The sequence below is a fragment of the Schistocerca serialis genome, chromosome 6 (genome assembly GCF_023864345.2).
Source record: "Schistocerca serialis cubense isolate TAMUIC-IGC-003099 chromosome 6, iqSchSeri2.2, whole genome shotgun sequence".
Taxonomy (NCBI): Eukaryota; Metazoa; Arthropoda; class Insecta; order Orthoptera; family Acrididae; genus Schistocerca; species Schistocerca serialis.
The window spans coordinates 722,985,984-723,009,342 of record NC_064643.1 but is presented as its reverse complement, the minus strand read 5'-3'; the positions used below and the strand labels follow the sequence as shown (position 1 = coordinate 723,009,342).

Genomic DNA, 23,359 nt, shown 5'->3' with positions numbered 1-23,359 from the left:
GCAGTTACCAGTTGACCATGAGTAGGTACAGAGCCAAAACAGCTCAAGCAGCAGCTAATGGTGCCAGAAACTTACATATAGTGTTACTGGCCGTATAAAGGTTTCTGAGGGCAGGCAAATTTATTGGTACCTTAAGTGAATGATTCAGATTTAAGTCTATGCAGTGGCTAGGTTATATTTCAAAGACTATGTATCCAGCCTGTGCTTTGTCTACTGTTCTTATTAAACTGAGCCACAGGTCCTCTGCAGGACCATGAATTACATAATTCTAGTTTCCTCCTTGAAATGTGTTACTATTGGCTCTATCTAGTTTGCTGTTTCTTCTACTTGTTTTAGTTGTCCTTCATACTTTGGTAATCATTGTACCTACAACAGATACCAGATTCTATGTGGAAATGCTATACGCAGCCACATCAATTTGTAGTCATTAGATTAAATGTACTTTTCTCATAGACTTCTGTCATGCATACCACTTACTGTAATCATCCCAATAAATTGTTGGATGATGACAAAGATTGTGAAACATATTAATAGAGCTAAGAGTTTCTTTCAAGCTTTGTGACAACTGGGGGCAGTGAGTATGGTGTCAATAGACCGGCCAAATCTAAAGTATCTGTCCATCCAGGATCTATCTTTGGAGGCTTTCTTATGATGTTACTGACAAGCTTTAATAGGAGTTACACTGGAAAGATATAATTCAATGCTGTTACTGTAAATACATAGGTTATCCTTTCAAAAAAAAAAAATAAAACATTTTCAGTCTTATAAATTAATTTTATTATCAAAATTCTGTTTGACTGCAAACAACTGTGATTGAACAGTTACTCCTTCACTCCTTTCTCCTTCTTTGTCTTGGTCAGCTTCTCATATTTTGACTTACTCGAGTACCACAGAAGGAAAGGAATAGCCAGTGATGGCATGGTCATAACGGCAAATGCTCCCCAGTCCAACTGCAACAACAAACGCAGTTCTCAAATTTATATTTGTGCGTGTGAGAGAGAGAGAGAGAGAGAGAGAGAGAGAGAGAGAGAGAGAGAGAAGTCAATTCAACCAGTATTTTAGTAAGTAAATATTATAAACACTTACAACATGGGGTGAGAACTTCTTATCATAATCCTTGAAGGGGATTATCAGTCCCTCACCAGGTTCACTTGTTGCAGCAACCTGCAACTGTTAATGTAAACTAATTAATGACAGATCACCAATTAATACTACAGATATGACAGTTTCAACAACAGTTACAACAGACAAGTTCAGAATGCCAAACATGCAAAATCATTTCTTATTTGTTTATACATGAAATTACAACAAAGCATTTAACATTGCAACCAATGCCTCTTAAAACATGCATGAACAAATTAGAATTCTCGACTATATTGCATTTACGAAAAGCAACCAATGAATTCAATCAAAAAACTCAGCAAACCAAATTTTTTACCAACAATCTGAACAATTTCTAACACAGTTAACTGTTAGAGTAGCTGAGCCTGATTCAGTAACTGAGTTTACCAGTTCAGAATGGAACACTGTAACTAAAAATTACTGGGTGGTACCAATGAAAGTGCAATATGCTCACTTCTGAGACGTCTTCCGATGGCAGGTAATTAACTTCAGCAGCTGTAAAATTGAAGTATCCAAATTTCTTTGGCCTCACAACCACAACATGTGACACATTAGTGCCTGGTGCAATTCTGTCCAGCTTGATACTCAGCTGACCACCAACGACAGCAAAAGAGTCCGGATGAAAGCTATTGTCAGTCAGCTGGATGCCCAGTGCTGCACTTGTACCAACATTGTACAAGGTGTACTGCAAAAATATGTAAATTATTTTAACAGTATGAACACATGCATGCACAAACACAAATGAATAAGAACACCACAAAAATTAATCTTTAACTATCATGTAACTGTATCAAGCATGACACTGCTGTTATGCCTAACACCCCTTCCCTGTGGTGGGGTGGGGTGAGAGGTTTGTGACAGATATTGGAGATCTAGATCACAAGGAATAAGGTATTTTGGTTGCAAGTTGGTGAAAACAAATTCACTATGACAAATTTTCTTTGTTGCGGATTCCATAGTGATATTCACATACCAAATAAAAACCTCTGTTTTCCCCACCTTGGTCTAATATTCAGATTTTTAACGTTTTATGGTGTCTATAATGACAACATTCCTACACAAAACCATCATATTGCCACAGGAGCCCAGGTACAATGACAATGCCACTGAAATGGAGTTTTCCAAAATTCTTTCACTAAAGAAGATGGAGTAAATTTTCCAGGATTTGAATTAGAAACAACTGGCAAAATCAGTATCTTAGTCAATATCATTGGTATAATGAAGCAACTTAAATCACTTAATAAAGACAACTCTTCTACTCCAGACTGAATACTAACTAGGTTCCTTTCAAAGTGTGCTGACAGAAGGGCAGTTTGAAAAGTTTGCACAATCACCACCAGATTTCAGCGCTAGCACAACACGCTTCCAGTGTAATAATAGGCCGTCCTTTACAAGTAAACATGTGACACATCTGTGCTTCAGGTAGATATCTGCGATGCACACGTCTGTTGCTCCTGTGTAGTGATTAATGAAGACGGGAAAAAACTCAGATTTGAGCAGTGATTAAGTACCATACTTTGTATAGAAAGTTATGAAAAAGGACGTTCATGCCAATTTTCAGAACACACAGGAGAAGTCTGCTCCTTCATGGTCAACTGCTGCCAAGAGGGCAAACGACTTTAAACTTGAGATGCAGAAATAATTGCAAAACTGCACAAAATGGTCATTGAGGATTGTCGACAAAGTGCGAGAAATTGCTGAAGCTGTAAGGATGTCATCAGAATGGGTATATCATATTGGAATTGGATATGAGAAAAGTACCTGCTATGTGAGCGACACAAATTTTAATGTAGGACCAGAAAGCAGCAGATGGGAAATGTCTAAACAGTGTTTGACCCATTTTCAGTGCAATCAACAAGATTTTTTGCATCAGTTTGTGATCCCAGATGAAACTTGGGTCCACTACTACACCCCATAGTCAAACAACGTTCACAGCAGTGGAAATGTTTATTCACCACCAGCAAAGAAAGGCAGTACGGTGGGCCAGAAGGGGCTTGGTGCCAACCAGAATGCGACATGGATTCTCCTGATAATCTGCCCACTGGTCAAACAATTACAAGGCAATACTAAACTAACCTCCTCGATCAACTACAGAAATAGATATGTGAAGAAACGCCCGGTTTGGCAAGGTTGAAAATCACCATCCATCAAGACATTGCACACCCAACCACAAATGTCATTGCCATGGGAAAAATACATGAACTAATATACACTCCTGGAAATTGAAATAAGAACACCGTGAATTCATTGTCCCAGGAAGGGGAAACTTTATTGACACATTCCTGGGGTCAGATACATCACATGATCACACTGACAGAACCACAGGCACATAGACACAGGCAACAGAGCATGCACAATGTCGGCACTAGTACAGTGTATATCCACCTTTCGCAGCAATGCAGGCTGCTATTCTCCCATAGAGACGATCGTAGAGATGCTGGATGAACTAATATACACTCCTGGAAATTGAAATAAGAACACCGTGAATTCATTGTCCCAGGAAGGGGAAACTTTATTGACACATTCCTGGGGTCAGATACATCACATGATCACACTGACAGAACCACAGGCACATAGACACAGGCAACAGAGCATGCACAATGTCGGCACTAGTACAGTGTATATCCACCTTTCGCAGCAATGCAGGCTGCTATTCTCCCATAGAGACGATCGTAGAGATGCTGGATGTAGTCCTGTGGAACGGCTTGCCATGCCATTTCCACCTGGCACCTCAGTTGGACCAGCGTTCGTGCTGGACGTGCAGACCGCGTGAGACGACGCTTCATCCAGTCCCAAACATGCTCAATGGGGGACAGATCCGGAGATCTTGCTGGCCAGGGTAGTTGACTTACACCTTCTAGAGCACGTTGAGTGGCACGGGATACATGCGGACGTGCATTGTCCTGTTGGAACAGCAAGTTCCCTTGCCGGTCTAGGAATGGTTCTATGACAGTTTGGATGTACCGTGCACTATTCAGTGTCCCCTCGACGATCACCAGTGGTGTACGGCCAGTGTAGGAGATCGCTTCCCACACCATGATGCCGGGTGTTGGCCCTGTGTGCCTCGGTCGTATGCAGTCCTGATTGTGGCGCTCATCTGCACGGCGCCAAACACGCATACGACCATCATTGGCACCAAGGCAGAAGCGATTCTCATCGCTGAAGACGACACGTCTCCATTCGTCCCTCCGTTCACGCCTGTCGCGACACCACTGGAGGCGGGCTGCACGATGTTGGCGTGTGAGCGGAAGACGGCCTAACGGTGTGCGGGACCGTAGCCCAGCTTCATGGAGACGGTTGCGAATGGTCCTCGCCGATACCCCAGGAGCAACAGTGTCCCTAATTTGCTGGGAAGTGGCGGTGCGGTCCCCTACGGCACTGCGTAGGATCCTACGGTCTTGGCGTGCATCCGTGCGTCGCTGCGGTCCGGTCCCAGGTCGACGGGCACGTGCACCTTCCGCCGACCACTGGCGACAACATCGATGTACTGTGGAGACCTCACGCCCCACGTGTTGAGCAATTCGGCGGTACGTCCACCCGGCCTTCCGCATGCCCACTATACGGCCTTGCTCAAAGTCCGTCAACTGCACATACGGTTCACGTCCACGCTGTCGCGGCATGCTACCAGTGTTAAAGACTGCGATGGAGCTCCGTATGCCACGGCAAACTGGCTGACACTGACGGCGGCGGTGCACAAATGCTGCGCAGCTAGCGCCATTCGACGGCCAACACCGCGGTTCCTGGTGTGTCCGCTGTGCCGTGCGTGTGATCATTGCTTGTACAGCCCTCTCGCAGTGTCCGGAGCAAGTATGGTGGGTCTGACACACCGGTGTCAATGTGTTCTTTTTTCCATTTCCAGGAGTGTACATACAATGTGTTGTCACACACACCTAATTCACTGATTTGGCTCCATGAGACTTCCATCTCTTACCCGAACTAAAAACTTTCCTTGGTAGATGGAGATTATATTCAAATGAATAACTGGCAGTCAAAGTTGATGTTTATTTTGCAGTCACAGAGGAATTTAGTTTTTGAGATGGGATCAACACATTGGAACATTTGCTGAACTAGTGCATTAGCAAACAGACAGACTACACTAAAGTTTCAATGAGGTAAATTGTTTGTTTCTATTCCAGTCCAACAACCATTCAAGCTACCTTTGTATAATAACACCACACCTCACAATTGTGTACAACTGCTCACTCAACAAACGATACGTACCAAAAGACAGAAATGTTGCACAGGGCTCATCAATAACCAAGAAAAGAAAGAGTAGTCATCAACTGAACAACAGATGCATGTCACTGATTTTGATGTGCATTAGGATTTTGGAACATATGCTGTGCTCTAACATTATGAGTTACCTCTAAGACAACAATCTATGACACAGCATGGATTCAGAAGCTATTACTGTTCTGAAATACAACTAGCTCTTTATTCTTTTTCTGCTGACTCGGGTTGCCCCTGTTTGTCTGCCTCATTCCACAGATGTATCTGACAAACTTTGTCCCATCTCTTGGGTTAGCATCCATATTTACAAATTTTAACTAGTCTTCTGGAATCCATCTTTTCCACATGGTCATTTATATTTCTTTTTCTTGTCTTCATCCATTTATTTATGTCTTTTATTTCATGCTGTTCCCTTATTGATACATTTGCTCTTTTGTCTAACATTGTTACTTCTTGGATCTGTCTTCAACTGCTATTGTCTTAACAGGATGCACCATTGTTTTCTGTATTTTTCTCCCAGTTGTCAAATTTGTTTCTCCGTACAGTATTTTGCAGGCATCTGGTTACTTCTGTCACCATTTTTTACTTCCATGGTTAAATCTTTAGAGTCGGTGATAACAGGCCCTAGATAATTAAAGCTCATCACTTGTTCAACTGACACCATCTACTGCTAATTTACATCTTACAGGTGTTTTTGATATTACCATACATCTAACAAGATGAGATTTCCATGGTATACAGCTTAGCTGTTTTATTAAATTGGTAAAGCAACCTTTGTAAATTAACCTCACTTGCTATTGGTACGTCAGCAGCAGCAGTATCATATATTTATAACTTTATTTCCCATTTTACAACCCAGTTCCTTTCTTACAGTATCAATATGTGATCCATTATTAAGCTGAACAGCAGTCAAGGCTTAATGAGTCCTTGTCAAATTCCTCTATCTAGTATAACTTTACTGGTGAATCCACGTGTTTTAATTATTGTTTGACTACCTTTATATACGACAGTTGGAACTTAAGTAGTGGCAACAATTTATTCACAACCAATGCATATGAGTTACATGTTTGCACCTGTTACTGTCCTTCAAAGTAGTCACCAATGATGTGTAGAGCTCATTGCCTGCAATGTGGAAGGCATAGTATACAGTTAGCAGAGCCTGTTCTGTTGATGGTGCAAATGAAACAGTCTACTGCCTGTCGAATCTCTGGAACAGTACTCAAGTGCATGCCACGAAGTACTCCCGTCATCTTTGGAATCAAATCAATGTCACAAGTGTTGCCGCTTCTTTCACAAAGCAGATCACAGGTGATGCTCCAAAAACAAATAGTAATACTGTGCATTGACAGCAACCCACCCATGATTTTGCACGACAATGCGCGGAACATACAGCACAAGCTGTGGCTGCTCTGTTCGGTCAATGGGACTCTGAAGTACTGTACCATCCACCACACTCCCCAGACTTAAGTCCTTGTGACTTTGATTTGATTCCAAAGATGAAGGAACCACTTCGTGGCATTCGCTTCAGAACAGTTCCAGAGATTCGGCAGGCAGTAGACCCATCCATTCACACCATCAACAGAACAGGCTCTGCTAACAGTATACTACGCCTTCCACATCGCTGGCAACGGGTTCTACACAACGCTGGTGACTACTTTGAAGGACAGTAACAGGTGAAAACATGTAACTTTTTTGTATCGGTTGTGAATAAATAGTTGCCACTATTTAAGTTCCAACTCTTGTATATCTTTCATGATTTTCACCAAAGCCATTGGTACTCTCGTCAGTTTTTTCTATCCTATCAAAAGCTTTTGCCAAGTCCATGTAACAGCGATAGGCTGTTATTAAATTCTATAGACTTCTCTACATCTGTCAAAGTGAAAGCAAAGCATCTACTGTGCTCCAGTTTTTTCACAAATTCTTGCTACTGCTCTGCTATTTCTATATCATTCTGCAATCTATCTCTAATTACTGATGTTAACAGTTTTAAGGTGGTTTGGTTTTGTTTTGTTTTAGAGCGCAAAAAAGAACTGGGGTCATACGCGCCCAAGTCGAAACTATAGAACACAAAGACAAAGAGGAGTTAAAAAATGACTATAGGTCAGTCCCAATTGACATAATAGAAGACATCTAAAAACAAGCATGTAGAAAATGGGCTAAAAAGGCAGCATACAGAAACAGAGGTCCAAAACTAAAAATTAAATGGCCTTCGCCATATTGGTTCGGCCTGCGTGTCATTTGCTAAAACAGCCAATAAATCAGATGACAAACCCAAGAGGGAACAAACGGTTAAAAAAATGGGCATTCCATCAGGAAGTGGTGGGCAGTTAAAACTTAAGCACAATGTGTACAAAGTGATGGGGTAGCACCACTTAGCAATGGCTAAAAGGGCAGAGCCCAATACACAGCCTGGTAATATGACCTCTGGGTGGGAGGGCTGAGAGGTGGTCATCCAAGCTGCTGGGAGATGCTTAATAAGCTGGAGCTTATTCCCATGAAGGGAGGACCATTGGCGATGCCAAAGGGACACCACCGTCTGACAGACAGCAACATAGATCGAAGGGAATATAGGCACTCGCAGGCTGAGGTACAAGGACTGCAGCCTTAGCAGCAGCCTCATTTCCTGGTAGACCGACATGACCAGGTACCCACAGAAACATCACACTGGCTCCACGAAGAGTGAGCAAGTGACAGTTTTCCTGGACCCACTGCAATAAGGGACGAGAGGTGTACAGTGCACACAGACTTTGAAGGGTGCTGAGCGAGTCTGAGCAGAGGACGCAATTGAAAATGTTTCGCCAGATGTACTCTGTGGCCTCATACATGGCGAAGAGCTCGGCTGTAAATACTGTATGGTGCTGGAAGCCGACATCGAAGGATACAGTTGCCAATGACGAACGCACAACCAACCCCACAGTCAGTCCGAGAGCCATCAATGTATACAAGGGGACTATCATGACGGTTCATGTGAAGGTCATGAAACTGAAGGTGGTAGACTGAGGCTGGAGTAGTGTCCTCAGAAAGTGAATGAAGGCCAAGGTTAAGAAGCCAAGGTGGTGAAGGGTTCATACCCACCAGGGAAGTTGCAGGTAGTGTGAAGTTAAGCCGCCACAGCAACAGAGAAGAGGGACGCAGCCCATACTGACGATCAAAGGAATCACCAACGAAGGCACAGGATGGGTGGCAACATATGCATACCTACTGAGGAGAAAGTCACGGCAGTAGGACAGTGGTGGCTCAGCAGCTTCAGCATACAGACTCTCAACCAGGATAGTGTAAAAGGTGCCCTTGACCAAATGGATGCCATGATGGTGGATAGTGTTCAGACAGCGTAGGAGGGATGGGCATGCAGAAGCATAAACAAAGCACACAGTCAAGTTTCGAACGGACAAGGGACCAGTACAAACTGAAGAGAGTGGTTCAATCAGCACCCCAGAAAGTACAATTGAGAACATTGAGGAACTGTGTACAGCGGGCTGCCAGTTAAGACACATGGGAAGACCAAGAGTGTTTCCTATTCAGCATGAGCCCCAGAAATTTTGTACTTTCAACGGATAGAAGGGAAAGAGGCCCAAAATGTAAAGTTGGTGAGAGAAACCACTTGGGTCGCCAGAAATTCATACGAACAGTTTTGTCAGTGGAAAATTGAAAGCCATTGTTGATGCTCCAGCAGTAAAGACGATCAAGACATCACTGAAGACATCGCTCAGTGAGACAGGTCCGTGGAGAACTGCAATAGATGGCAAAATCATCAACAAAGAAGGAGCCGGAGATGCCGGCAGGAGACAGGCCATTATAGGGTTAATGGCGATAGCAAAGAGGACGACGCTCAGGATGGACCCATGAGGCACACCGTTTTCCTGGATAAAGGTGTCCGACAAGGTAGTACCCACACGCAACTTGTAAACTCTGTCTTTTAAAAATGCCCGAAGGAAACAAGGCAGGTGGCCACGGAAGCCCCACATGTAGAGTATGGAGGATACCAGTTCTCCAGCAGGTGGTGTATGCCTTCTCCAAATTGAAAAACATGGCCACAGTCTGGGATTTCTGCAAAAGACCATTCATGACATAGGTGGACAAAGTAACGAGATGGTCAACTGCAAAACGTCAGTAAATTGCGAGACTCAAGCCACCATACCAGCTGGGCATGAATCATATGTTTCACCACCTTGCAAACACAGCTGGTAAGAGAGATAGGGTGGTAGCTAGCAGGAAGGTTTTTGTCCTTACCAGGCTTAGGTGTGGGTACGACAGTGGCTTTATGCCAGCGTCCAAGAATTTTTTTTTTTTTTTTTTTTTTTTTTTTTTTGGTTGTAGGGCGCAAAACTGCTATGGTCATTAGCGCCCGGTCCGTGACTTAGGAAACAGTAAAAAACCAAAATTGAAAACCAGCAGCAATGGGAACGAAAGTCATAAAATTGGAGAAACTAAAAGCAGAAGGAAGGCTTAAAAATCCACTATAGAAAAGGGTTGGTTGTCCCCAAAAAAAGCTTCAAATGACTGACGTCATTTCACTGGCACTAATAAACTTGAGAACGCGGTCGGCTGAACGCGTGTCATCTGCTAAAATCGACGATATATCAGGCGATAGCTGTAGACAGGAGCATAACGGATTAAAATAGGGGCACTCAATTAAAAGGTGTCTTACCGTCCACAGCTGAGAGCAGTGGGGACAGAGTGGGGGAGGATCGCCGCTTAAAAGATGTCGATGGCTAAAAAGACAGTGCCCTATCCGGAGTCTAGTTAAAATTACCTCCTCCCGACGACGCGACGCGTTCGGGAGGAAGACGTCCAAGCACAAGGAAGAGCTTTCACGTCCCGCAATTTATTATGGGGAAGTGTCGACCAATGCGCGTGCCATAAATGAACAACACAACGACATAAAACGCTCCGTAGATCGGCGAAGGGAATCGATTGAATAGCTGGCCGAAGAAGAGAGACAGCAGCCTTGGCTGCAATATCGGCCGCCTCATTTCCTTAGATACCAACGTGTCCCGGGAGCCAGAGGAACGCCACCGAGACGCCCCCCAGGTGGAGCAAGCGCAGACAGTCCTGAATCCGGTGGACCAGAGGGTGCACAGGATAAAGAGCTTGGAGACTGAGGAGAGAGCTGAGAGAATCTGAGCAGATAATGTACTGTATCCGCTGATGGCGGCGGATGTAGTGGACAGCCTGGAGAACAGCGTAAAGCTCCGCAGTATAAACCGAACACTGGTCGGGAAGCCGAAAGTGATTTGGGGTGTCGCCAACAATATAGGCACTCCCTACACCTAACGATGTTTTCGAGCCGTCGGTATAAATAAATGTGGCTTCTGTCATTTGTGCACATAGAGCAGCAAATGCCCGACGATAAACAAGTGAAGGGGTACCATCCTTGGGAAATCGACAAAGGTCACGGAGCAGGCAGATCCGGGGACGGAGCCAAGGCGGTGCTGTACCCCAAGTTGTCAAGAAGGTTTTAGGAAAGCGGAAGGAAAGAGAATGGAGCAGTTGACGGAAGCGGACTTCCGGTGATAGTAGGGAGGAGGGGCGGCCTGCATACCCTACATCAAAGGAGGCGTCGAAAAAAATGTAATGGGTTGGATTAGCAGGCATGGAAGACAGATGGCTAGCATAACAACTCAGGACTGCTCGCCGATTGGACAGCAGAGGTTCAGCAGTCTCAGCATAAAGGCTTTCCACAGGGCTGGTGTAAAAAGCTCCAGACACTAAACGTAATCCACGGTGGTGGATAGAGTCGAAGAATAGACAGCCGAGCAGAGGAGTAGACTATGCTTCCATAGTCCAATTTCGAGCGCACTAAGGTGCGATAGAGGCGGAGAAGGACCACTCGGTCCGCTCCCCAGGAGGTACCATTCAGGACACGGAGGGTGTTAAGGGATCGCAGACAGCGAGCCGAAAGATAGGAAACGTGGGAGGACCAGCACAGTTTTCTGTCAAACATAAGACCCAAGAATTTAGCGACATTTGAAAACGGAAGGTTGACAGGACCTAGATGTAAGGAGGGCGGAAGAAACTCCTTACATCGGCAAAAATTAACACAAACGGTCTTACTGGGAGAAAAACGGAAGCCGGTTTCGATGCTCCAAGAGTGGAGGCGATTGAGACATTCTTGAAGACGTCGTTCAAGAAGGCTGGTCCGTTGAGAGCTGTAGAAGATCGCAAAATCGTCCACAAAGAGGGAGCCCGAGACATCAGGAAGGAGACAATCCATAATTGGATTGATGGCAATGGCAAACAGTACAACACTCAGCACGGAGCCCTGGGGTACCCCGTTTTCTTGGGAGAAAGTACGGGAGAGAGTAGTGTTCACCCGCACCCTAAATGTGCGCTCTGCCATAAATTCGCGAAGAAAAAGGGGCAGCCGACCCCGAAAGCCCCAAGAGAACAGTGTGTGGAGGATGCCTGTCCTCCAACAGGTATCGTATGCTCTCTCCAGATCAAAAAATATTGCTACTGTTTGGCGTTTATGGAGAAAATTGTTCATGATATAAGTGGAGAGAGCAACAAGATGGTCAACTGCAGAACTATGCTTTCGGAATATGCATTGGGCAGGTGTTAAAAGACTGCGGGATTCCAGCCACCAAGCTAAACGGGATTTCACCATATGCTCCAAAACCTTACAGACACTACTCGTGAGAGAAATGGGGTGATAGCTAGAGGGGAGATGTTTGTCCTTTCCAGGTTTCGGAACAGGAATGACGATAGCTTCCCGCCATCGTCTGGGAAAAGTACTGTCGGTCCAAATTCGATTATAAAGGCGAAGGAGGTAATGCAGACTATGGGTTGATAAATGCAGCAACATTTGGACGTGGATACCATCCGGTCCTGGGGCGGAGAAGCGAGAAGAAGAGAGTGCATGTTGGAGTTCCCGCATGGAGAAAACAGTATTGTAGCTTTCACAATTTTGAGAGGAGAAAGCAAGAGGTCGCACTTCCGCTGCACGTTTCTTCGGGAGAAACGCTGGCAGGTAATTTGAAGAGCTCGAAATCTCAGCAAAGTGCTGACCCAACGAGTTAGAAATTGCGACGGGGTCCACTAATGTCTCATGCGCGACAGTGAGCCCAGAGACCGGGGAGAAACTAGGCGTGCCTGAGAACCGTTGAAGCCAACTCCAAACTTCCGAGGAGGGAGTGAAGGTGTTAAATGAGCTAATAAAGAATTTCTAGCTTGCCTTCTTGCTATCGCGGATGACACGACGGCATTGCGCACGGAACTGCTTATAGCGGATACAAGTTGGCCAAAGTAGGATGGTGGCAGAAAACGCGAAGAGCACGTCGCCGCTCACGTATTGCGTCACGGCACACCTCGTTCCACCAAGGAACTGGGGGGCGCTGGGGCAATTTGGAGGTGCGTGGTATTGAATGTTCCGCAGCTGTAAGAATAACATCGGTAATATGTGTGACCTCATCGTCGACGCTGGGAAAGTGACGGTCATCGAATGTCGCTAGAGACGAAAAATGTGTCCAATCAGCTTGGGCAAACTTCCAGCGTCGCGGGCGCATGTATGGCAGTTGAGGCTGCAGTCTAAGGACACATAGAAAGTGGTCACTCGAGTGTGTATCATCAAGGGCGGACCATTTGAAGCGCCGAGCTAGCGGAACAGTACCGACCGCAAGGTCCAAATGAGATAAATTTGTCGTGGAGGCGGACAAAAATGTAGGGACCCCAGTGTTGAGGCAAACTAGATCCCCTTGGTGGAAGACGTCTAGCAATAGTGAGCCACATGGACAAGGATGTGGAGATCCCCAAATGCGGGTGGTGGGCATTGAAGTCCCCAACCAGCAAATAGGGGGGTGGAAGCTGACCAAGAAGATGAAGGAGATCAGCTCATGCCATTGGTGTGGATGATGGAATGTGTACAGTACAAAGAGAGAATGTGTATCCAGAAAGGGAAAGACGGATGGCGACAGCTTGGAAGGAAGTGTTTAAGTGGATTGGGTGATAATGGAGAGTATCATGGAGAAGAATCATGAGTCCTCCATGGGCTGGAGTGCCTTCAACAGAGGGGAGATCATATCGGACGGACTGAAAATGAGGGAGAACAAAGCGGTCATGGGGACGCAGCTTTGTTTCCTGAAGACAGAAGATGACCCGCGAGTAGGATCGTAAGAGGATCGACAATTCATCCTGATTGGCTCGAATACCGCGAATATTCCAGTGGATAATGGACATAGGGTGAACAGAAAATGGAGGAATGTGACCAAGGTCGCTGTCAACTCAACGACTGCTCAGAGCTTGCGACCGACAGCATGGAATGGCATTCAGCCAAAGGCAGAAGATCCTGATCCATAGGTTGGTCAGGAGCAGCTCCTGCCACCAGCGATTGGCCGGTTGATCGGCCGCCAACAGTGCGCCTCGGCAACACAGAAGACGGCCGAGGGCGATTTCCGCCAGGTGGTGCTGTAGATGGGAGACGCCTTGGCGGAGAAGGAGAGGAACTGGGTTTCTTTGTAGCCTTCTTGGAAGTATGATGTTTAGAGGAAGGAGGAACCGATGGTTGGGAAGTTGCCGTACGTAAAAACTCTTCACGAGTATGCTCTTTTTTCGAAGTCTTGGTGTCTGACTTTTGGGCTCGAGATTTAGTAGAACCCGACGAAGGGTGAGCCAGAGAGTGGGCAGGCAAAAGTGGTGAGGTTGAACAGGCGATCTTTGCGCTGGCTGATCTGACGACCGTGGCACTAAAGGTGAGGTCGCAAGTCTGCGTGGCCGCCTCCTTTGTTGGCCGAGGAGAAGCAAGGACAGTGCTGTATTTTCCTGTCTGAGGCACGGTGGGCTGTCAACTGGCAAATAATTTTCGAGCAGCAAAGGTCGACACCTTTTCCTTCACTCTAATTTCCTGGATGAGCTTTTCATCCTTAAAAACGGGGCAATCTCTAGAGGAAGCAGCGTGGTCACCCATACAGTTGATGCAGCGAGGGGATGGAGGTGGACAAGCACCCTCATGGGCATCCTTGCCACACGTAACACATTTGGCCGGATTGGAACAGGACTGGCTGGTGTGATTGAACCGCTGACACCGATAGCAACGCGTAGGGTTTGGGACGTAAGGGCGAACGGAAATTATCTCATAGCCTGCTTTGATTTTCGATGGGAGTTGAACTTTGTCAAATGTCACGAAGACAGTGCGAGTTGGAATGATGTTCGTGTCAAACCTTTTCATAACCCTATGAACAGCCGTTACGCCCTGGTCAGACAGGTAGTGCTGAATTTCTTCATCAGACAATCCATCGAGGGAGCGTGTATAAACGACTCCACGCGAGGAATTTAAAGTACGGTGCGGTTCCACCCGGACAGGGAAGGTGTGTAGTAGTGAGGTACGCAGCAATTTTTGTGCCTGGAGGGCACTGACTGTTTCTAACAACAGGGTGCCATTCCGTAATCTGGAACAAGACTTTACAGGACCTGCAATTGTGTCGACACCTTTCTGAATAATGAATGGGTTGACCGTGGAGAAGTCGTGACCTTCGTCCGACCGAGAAACAACAAGGAACTGTGGCAACGATGGAAGAACTGTCTGTGGCTGAGACTCAGTGAACTTACGCTTGTGAGCAGACATAGTGGAAGGTGAGGAAACCATTGCGGAAGAATCCCCCATGATTACCGGCGTCTCCGATGGCGCGCTCCTCCCTTGTGGGGGCCCTCTCTGAGGTCACTCCTGCCTTAGGTGATTGTTCACACCTCAGGTCACACCTCCCGACAAACGGACGGAGGGACCAATCGGCACTTTCGGAAGGTATCAGCTCGGGTAATCACCCCTCCCTGGGCCTGGCCGTTACCAGGGGGTACGTACATGTCCTACCTGTCTACCCGGGGCGGGGAATTACGCGTTACCCCGTCACCGGCTACGCATGGAAGTGCGTGGGTCGGCCTTCAGACACGCACAGGGAGGAAAAAAGAGAAAGGGAAAGGAAAGAAGAGGGGTCTCAAACGCCGCAGCGAAGAAAAGGGCAAAGAGAAGAGGGAAGGAAAAGAGAAGGACAGAGGAAGGACGAAGACTTGCAAGTATAGAAAGCAAGGAATTTGTAACAGTTTCAAGCGTCCGTCTCTGGACGTAGGCACAAACCATACTCCCAGAGGGGGAGAAAGGGAAGGAAAGAGCCAGAGGTGAGGGGGGGGGGGGTGAAGATGGGGGATGGGGAAGGATGCGGAAAGGGAGGGTATGCAGCCCAGAAAGGATGGAGGGCCACATTAGCTCGGGGTCCCATGCTCGCTACGCACGTATCCACAAAAGAGTTGTGGACCCCCTTGGGGGGGGTCCAAGAAATGTGCCCTCTGCCCAGATGCAGTTATATGTGGTAAGTAGGAAGTGCTTACCAGCAAGAGAAAGGTGTTGCAACATCTGAATGTGGATGGTGTCTGACCCTGAGGTGGAGGATCGAGATGAACTGAAAGCATTATCTAGCTCCCTCATAGTCAAGGCGGCATCGTAGCACTCAATTCTGAGAAGACAAGGGTGTTGCCTGTGCCTCCTCCACTCACTTCCGATGGAGGAAGGCAGGGTGATAGAGGAAAGAGCTCGAAATTTCTGCAAAATGGTGGCCCAAGATGTTGGAGCAACAATAGGAGGCAGAGTACAAGGGGATGCTGTGATGCTAAGAGCAGCCGTAAATCCTCTTTGTGGAACCAAAGGCCGCTTATGTTCCATTGGAGGACACTCGTGATGAAGAGATGGAGTGTCAACTCGGCAGCTGCCGAGTGACAGCCGGTGCAGAGTTGCTACTACAGGGCACAGAAGCAGGAGGATCCTGCTCCATGGGGTCCACAGAAGCATCGACTTGCTTGTGCGGTCTGTCTGTGGAGTCCAACGCTGAAAAGCAGTTGGTGGTGCGCATCGACGATACAGAGGCTGGCCGGGCTAAGGTATCGCATGGCAACAACGTCTATGAGGATCTTTGAGTTTCCGAAGGAGAAGATCATTTGCCCTTTATCAACTTCGTCGAGCCATTCCAGTTAGAGGAAGACTCGGTTGTTGTTTGGCTGGAGGGATGGAGGAAAACTACACGGGAGTATTCCTCCTGTCCTTTCCGACCTACCGGTTGTGTACTTGGTGGTTTCGCCCCTTGAGGCGAGAGTTTGACGCTTATTGCACAGCTGGGCAGGGGGATGGCAATGCTACCTTGACACTGGGCTATTTCACAACCTCACAGCGGAATTTGAGGTCGCATGTCTGCGTGGCCATGTCTTTCATGGAGCGAGGGGTAGCAAGAACAGAACTATCCAGTAACTTGCAAGCGACTGGGTAAGGCACTCTTTCCTTTATCTGGATCTCTTGGACATCCCGCTCATCAAGATACATGGAACAATCCTGAGAGGTGGTGGCATGGCCGCCATTGAAGCTGATACGGTGGGGAGGAGGAGGCTGGCGCATCCCTACTACAGGTTACAGATTGCCTGGGTGTCAACAAGATGTTCTAGTGTGGTTGAAACGAAGACAGTGGTAGCAGCGCATCGGGTTCAGAATGTATGCCCGGACTGTGATAATTTCTTAGCCTGCTTTGATCTTGGACGGCAGCACCATCCTATCAAAGGTGAGCAGAAGAGTGTGGGTGGGAACTAAGGAGGAATCTACCTTTTTCATTACATGATGGGCCGCAATGACACCCTGATCAGAGAGGTAAGATTGGATTTTGGGCTTGGTTAGACCGTTGAACTGCCTGGTGTAAATTACACCATAGAAAGAATTCAAAGTTCTATGGGTCTCGACACAAACAGGGTTGCCTTGGAGAAGTGAGGCAGCAAGCAGTTTTTCTACTTGAGAATCAGAAGTAGTCTCCAAAAGTAAAGTGCCATTCCGTAAACGAGAGCAGGATTTCACAGGGCCAGCAATTGCAACAACACCTTTCTGAATAATAAATGGATTTACCGTGGCGAAGAACTGACCGTCTTCAGTACACGAGACCACGAGGAACCATGGTGCAGTGGGAACTATCTTTGAATCATTAGCCTCTTTACGTTTACGTTTTGTAGACGTTAATTGTAAAGATGATTGACTCATTGCGAGGAAATCCCCATGATTGCCAGTGTCTCCGACAGCGTGCTCCTTCCCCAACTGGAGATACATGCAAACCCAACCCGGGACTGGGGATTACATGTAACCCAGTCACCTGACACGAGTCAGATGCGTGGGTTGGCCTTCAGGAGTGCACAGGGAGGAAGAAGAAAAAGAGGAACCTCAAACGACGATGCGAACGAGAGAAGAGAAACAAAGAAAGGAAAAGCGACACAAAAACAATGGTGAGACTGTTCTTAAGTCAGCAACAGACAGTGCAGAACACCCCTAATAACACCCCAGACATGTTGCCCAAGGAAGAGGAAAAGAATAACAAGAGGATAGACATGCAGCACGGAAGGGAAAAAATGCTGCAAAGGCTGGGGCCCCATGGTAGCAAAGCATGAACCCGCCAAAGAGTGGCGAGCCCCATGGGGGGTTTTAAACTGGTATCAAGGAGATCTTTATTTCACTTTAAGTAATGTGCCGTTATTTCTGGATTTCCAGAACGCTTTTGACAGTGCTCCTCACAAATGGCTTCTAATCAAATTGCATGCCAATGGATCATCATCTCAATTGTGAGACTGGATTTGTGATTCCCTATCAGAAAGGTCACAGTTTGCAGTAACTGGCAGAAAGTCGTCAAGTATAAGTTGTTTCCCAAGGAATGGTATAGGCCCTCTGCTGCTTCTAATCTATGTAAATTATTCAGGAAGCAGTTTGAGCAGCCCTCTTAGATTGTTTGCTGATGATGCTGTAATTTAGCATCTAGTACAGTCATCAGAAGATCAAAACCAAGTGCAAAATGATTTGGACAAGATATCTTTATGGTGTGAAAAGTAAAAATTGACTCTAAAATAATAAAAATTGTTAAGTCATTCACATGAGTGTGAAATTAAATCTATTAAATTTTGGTTACATGATAAATCACACAAACCTACAGGCTGTCAATTCAACTAAATACCCAAGAATTAAAATTATGAACGAACTTTGAACAATTAGGAAGACTATCTTGTGGGGAAGATGAACCACAGACTGGGTTTTATTGACAGAACACTTAGACGGTCACCGTTGGATTTTGGGGAGGGGAGGAGTGATAAACAGTGACGCTATTGGTGCCATGATTCAAAGTGGCATAAACTAAAGAGGAATAACACCAACAGCATAGCCCAGTCAATGGGAAAGGAAAACATGCAAACAGTCAGGCAGAAGGAACATCATGGCAGAGAAAAAACATGGAAAGGAGGGATACCCGCATCACAACACAATGGGAACGACACTAAGGGAAGAAGATGCAAGAAAAGGGGAAACAAAATGGTATAAGAGTCCAGACAAAACATACAGAAAAAGTAGGGGAAACCTGGCCAATGCGGAGGTAAGTATTGAGGTGCTGAAGCAATGGGTTGTGGATGGAATTGAGGCCAGGGGCTGAAATATGAGAAGAGGAAACGGCCAGAAGTAGTTTTCATTCAGTGAAAGGTTCACTGTAGGGGTCGACAGAAGCGTCCGATCCCACGCGTCGGCTTTGACCCGTGACGTAAGGGTGTTGTGTGTGACGTCATGACGGCGCGAAGTTTGGTTTGCGAGTGTGGCGTGTTTGTAGATGTCGTCGTGTTGTGGTTTGTTGTGCTCTCTGGTGGTATGTTCAGGGTTTTCGTTCGTGTGGTGTAATGGGCTCAGTTTGCTTTTGCTCATTATCCAGAATTGTTAGTGTCAGCTGTGTTTGTAGTGGAATTCGTTTCAGTGAGTTAACAATTTTGTGTGAAAGTTAATTTAGTGTTCGCTGTATGTCGTGTGGTAATTTTAGTAAAGTTAATGGGTTGTTTTTGTTCAGGAATGGATATGACGGATAAAATTAAGTGCGCAGGTCAAGGGAAGTGTTCGATCCCGATGTGTGGCTGTGTATCAGATGTTTTTGAGCTATATAGGCCAAGGGACCTGTTTGATCCTAATTTATGGGATCGGGAGCTGCTGTTGAGCTATATAGGTCAAGGTAAGTGTCCGATTCCAGATGATATTGTTTAGTGGTATTTGGGGAGTTTTGTGATGTCAGTTTTTTTTGTCTTTTTGTGTGGTTTTGTATGGGGGTAAGCGTCTAAATTTGTTTATATGTTTGCCCCCACCCAAAATACCCCACTTCCCGCGCTTGTCCCGTTAGTGTCATTACGCTTCTTGTGGAAAGTGTGTGCGTCTGTTTTTTGATGTATTTTCGTCCTCACAATGTGTACATAACGACTTTATATGCGCCATATTGGAATCGTGGTTTATGGTCGTTTCTGCCATATTTGTGACGTCATAGGTCAAAGCAGACAGGCGGGATCGGATACTTCCGAATTTCCCACTGTAGGATTCCATTTCACAATAGATAAAACGTAACTGGGAAGCCTCACTCAGCTGTTTCCAGAGGAGGACAGTAGCCACACAGGAGGCTGATGCCAGCATTTATCAGTCGTGACTGTTATAGAACAGAAATTAGTTTCAGTGAGTTAAGAATTAAGTTTCCGTTGTGTTTACGTTATTGCGGTGTCGTCTGACGTTATTAGTTTGCTGTACGTCACACAGTAAGTCGTTTAATTCAATTTGTCATTTCTTTTGTTAGGTAAGTTTAATATAGTGCGTCTGTGGGGTGAAATGGGGGACAGGATATTGTCTGTGATTAAGTTTCTGCAACTTTTTGGGTTTGTGGCTGAGATAGTGAAATGCAGTGTACGCAAGCAGAATATGCGAGTTTTGTGTGTGTGTGGCTGACCTAGTGTGTAGCACCGGAACTTTTTTGTGGTAAGTAGCCATTTTTTTGGGTCTATTGTTCCCGTGTTATGATGTTCGGTGGGGTGTTGTTGGGTTGGTGTTATTTATTGCATGTGTTTGGTATCGTGAGCTGCTGTTGACCTACATATGTCAAGGGAAGCGTCCGATTCAAATTTTTGTTGTTTTAGGTGTTGGTTATGTGGTATCCATAGTTGTGGTGTAATTATAATTTTTGGAGTAGTTGAATTTTATTTTGTGGTATCGACAATTGCGGTTGAGCTATGTAGGTGAAGGGAAGTCATCAATTCCTGTCGATATTGTAAGTGTAGCAGAATTTTGTGGTGTTTTATGTAATGTTTCATGTGGTTTGGAATCATGGTGTGTGTGTGTACATGTTTATATTTAGTTTGTCCCCACCCCAAAACCCCCAATTTCCCGCACTAGTCCTGTTAGTTTGATTATATTTTTGGAGAGGGAGATGTGTTTGTTTTCTTGCTTATGTAATGACGTCATACGCGCCATATTGGAGACGTTGACAATGGTTGTTTCTGCCATATTGGTAATGTCTGTCTCAAAGCAGACAGGTGGAATTGGACACTTCTGTAATCCGCACTTTGTCAATAATTTTCTCATCTTTTGCATTAATGTCAGGGACTGTCATTTGTTAAACCTATGTAACTTCATTTAAGGGTATGACAAACCAATGTATACTCTGATTTGTCAAAATTACCTGTAATACACCATTCATGTCCCAAGTGTCTGTATGGGCATTTTTTGGAAGCAAATTAATGCAACAATTAAAAAAGGAGCTATCCATATGAAAGGACGGTTCTTGAAGATTTCAGTGACACCAAAACCAACCACCAGAGTCTTCACACAGCTGAATGTAATCATCTGTTAAAGGAAAGTGTGCATTCTAATAATGTAAAAGATGAATCTGGAATCTAACACATTCACCACTGAAATCTGAAGTACTACATGTTGCTGAATAACACCATACTACATTGTTAGACCTATGAGAGGTAGCTCTCATGATAAAACTCGTGTACACCCGAGCAATTATGTTGATATGCCATTTAGGCTGTTGTGATTTAACTTCCTATGGCATCTAAAGTCATTCCAAGAAATGATGTGAGGCACTGTGATACAGACTGCTGATACGTGTTCGGCAATACATATAAAATTATAATACTACCAATGGTAAAACTTCAAAATGGAAAAGAATTAACTTTCCGACAAGCAGGAATTCTGGGATCATCATCTAAACTCCAACTCCACTTTTTCTCCTCATGGCATCCTAAAACCCAAAGTTCAATGCAGTAAGGTGGACGCAGTATTTATTGAGCAACAGACTGTTTTACTCAACAGCACACCAACATTAACAGAATACACAAATTTATGAGGTATCAAATGAAATTTGTGGCTAATAATTAGTTGGTATGGAGGAAGCAGCACATTATCTTTGAGATTTCACAGATGTAGAACTAACTTCAGGTATGCCACAGAGAAATTTGTTGGGATACTTCCTGTTTATACTGTATAATAAACTTGGGATGTAACAATTTACTAGAAAATGAAATGATCATCACAGGGAGTGTAGACACACTAAATGAGAGCAGCTGTTTACCACTTAACCATCCCTAACATTAAAATAGTGTATTTCAAACAGTTTTCTGACATAGTGGCAGAGCTACAGTTATGGTGTCAGCCAAAATTATGTCTTGAATAACAATACTTATGAGGTAAACATGACGCAATTACTCATGAATAAATAACCTTCGGCAACTGCTGCATAAGCTTCAAATCACAGACTACAAAGTTTCACAGTAGTCATACATATGCCACAGTATCAGTTGAATGCCTCATTGATAGGAAACATTCTAAAAACTTCGATTCGCTTCTTTGACATCTCGCAGCAGGCAGTTTATTCGGTATGCTTGAATGTCAGTAATGAACACTGCATCACAGCCTTTCATATTCCACAGATTTTACCAAGTAGACTCTTCACGAAAGTGGACTGAGGAAAGGTGTATAACAAGAATGCTAAACAAACAATTCTCTGTACTTAACATCAATGAGAGCTAAATTTCTTAGTATTATTTATGCTCAGTCAGCCTGCAATTACGATAGTACTTTTTAAAACACTGGCCAATTTCTCAGGTTATAAATACTGCTATAGCCAGTACATTATGTCAGAGGATAAGAATTACTGTCTCCTCTCAACGAAGGGTGATGCTAATACGAAAAATTTAGTTCGCAATTTTACACAGACTTTACTATGCAACACGAAACAGTAAAGGCCGATTCAGTTATCTGGTTTCACAGACACCTTTAGCGATGTGAGTAGACGCGAAGCAATACAGTTTCGCAATATAATTACCTTCACTACGATATCCATGTCTTCTACCAAATACTTATTAAGAATCTGTTTTGATATGAGTAATCGTGCTCCCGTTTCTTCCTCATCATTGCAGACAACTGCTGTTAAAATCGATAATAATATTACAAATCTCATTTTAAAGTCAACTGTGATCTAAGGTCTCAATCAAATGCAACTATTCTTCTTGTCTCCAGCTCACAACGCAACTTGCACTCGCACAAACTACACCCATACACACACCATCAACAGTTACATGCAGCCTACTACCATTCACATCTGTTGACCACGCGTTCAGTTCATTGGCCACGTGTGATGACGTCTACGAAAGTACTTACGTGGTCGCAGCCGACTTTACTCCACTGCGACTTGGTGCTTGCATACTTTGGTGTCGTAGTAAACTCTGCTTTCACAAAAATATAACAACTTTTTCTTTTAACATTGAAAACGTAATCCAGCTCATTGCAAATTTTATAGTGGCGTAGTTTTGTGGCTAGAATTAAAAATTGTCGGAAAAAGTGTAGAATTTGTGATAGAAGATCAATGTCTCATTTGTAGTGTTTACATGTAAAGGGCTGTGCTATAGCCCAGTTAAATACGGCTCCTGGAAAACAGTTGTTACAGTTTCTGATTCTGTCAGCACAATCGCTATTTCTCTTCAGTTACACGAGGTGGAAACAGCTTCGGCCTAATATTTCTCTTTATCCTTCACCGTTCAAAAATCCGCTCAGTCCATACTAGCTGAATATTCTTAAAAACAAAACAAACCTGATACCCCAAGCATATTTTAAAACCGTTTGCGTTTACATGGGAGAGAAAATCGATGGCGGAAAACCGGCAACCAGAAGCGGATTTCCAGAACCAATTTTCAAGTGTTTACATCACTACGT

At 44.9% G+C, this 23,359-nt stretch overlaps 1 protein-coding gene across 1 annotated transcript; it reads right to left on the bottom strand.

The window, feature by feature from the left end:
* Positions 1-753: 753 nt before the first annotated feature.
* Positions 754-22,788, bottom strand: LOC126484492 (translocon-associated protein subunit beta). Its single transcript, XM_050108027.1, has 4 exons — positions 22,473-22,788; positions 1,577-1,807; positions 1,087-1,170; positions 754-950 (listed from the first exon to the last, which is right to left on the bottom strand). The coding sequence occupies exons 1-4, from the start codon at positions 22,605-22,607 to the stop codon at positions 822-824; spliced, it is 579 nt and encodes a 192-aa protein (XP_049963984.1). The 5' UTR covers positions 22,608-22,788; the 3' UTR covers positions 754-821.
* Positions 22,789-23,359: the final 571 nt, after the last annotated feature.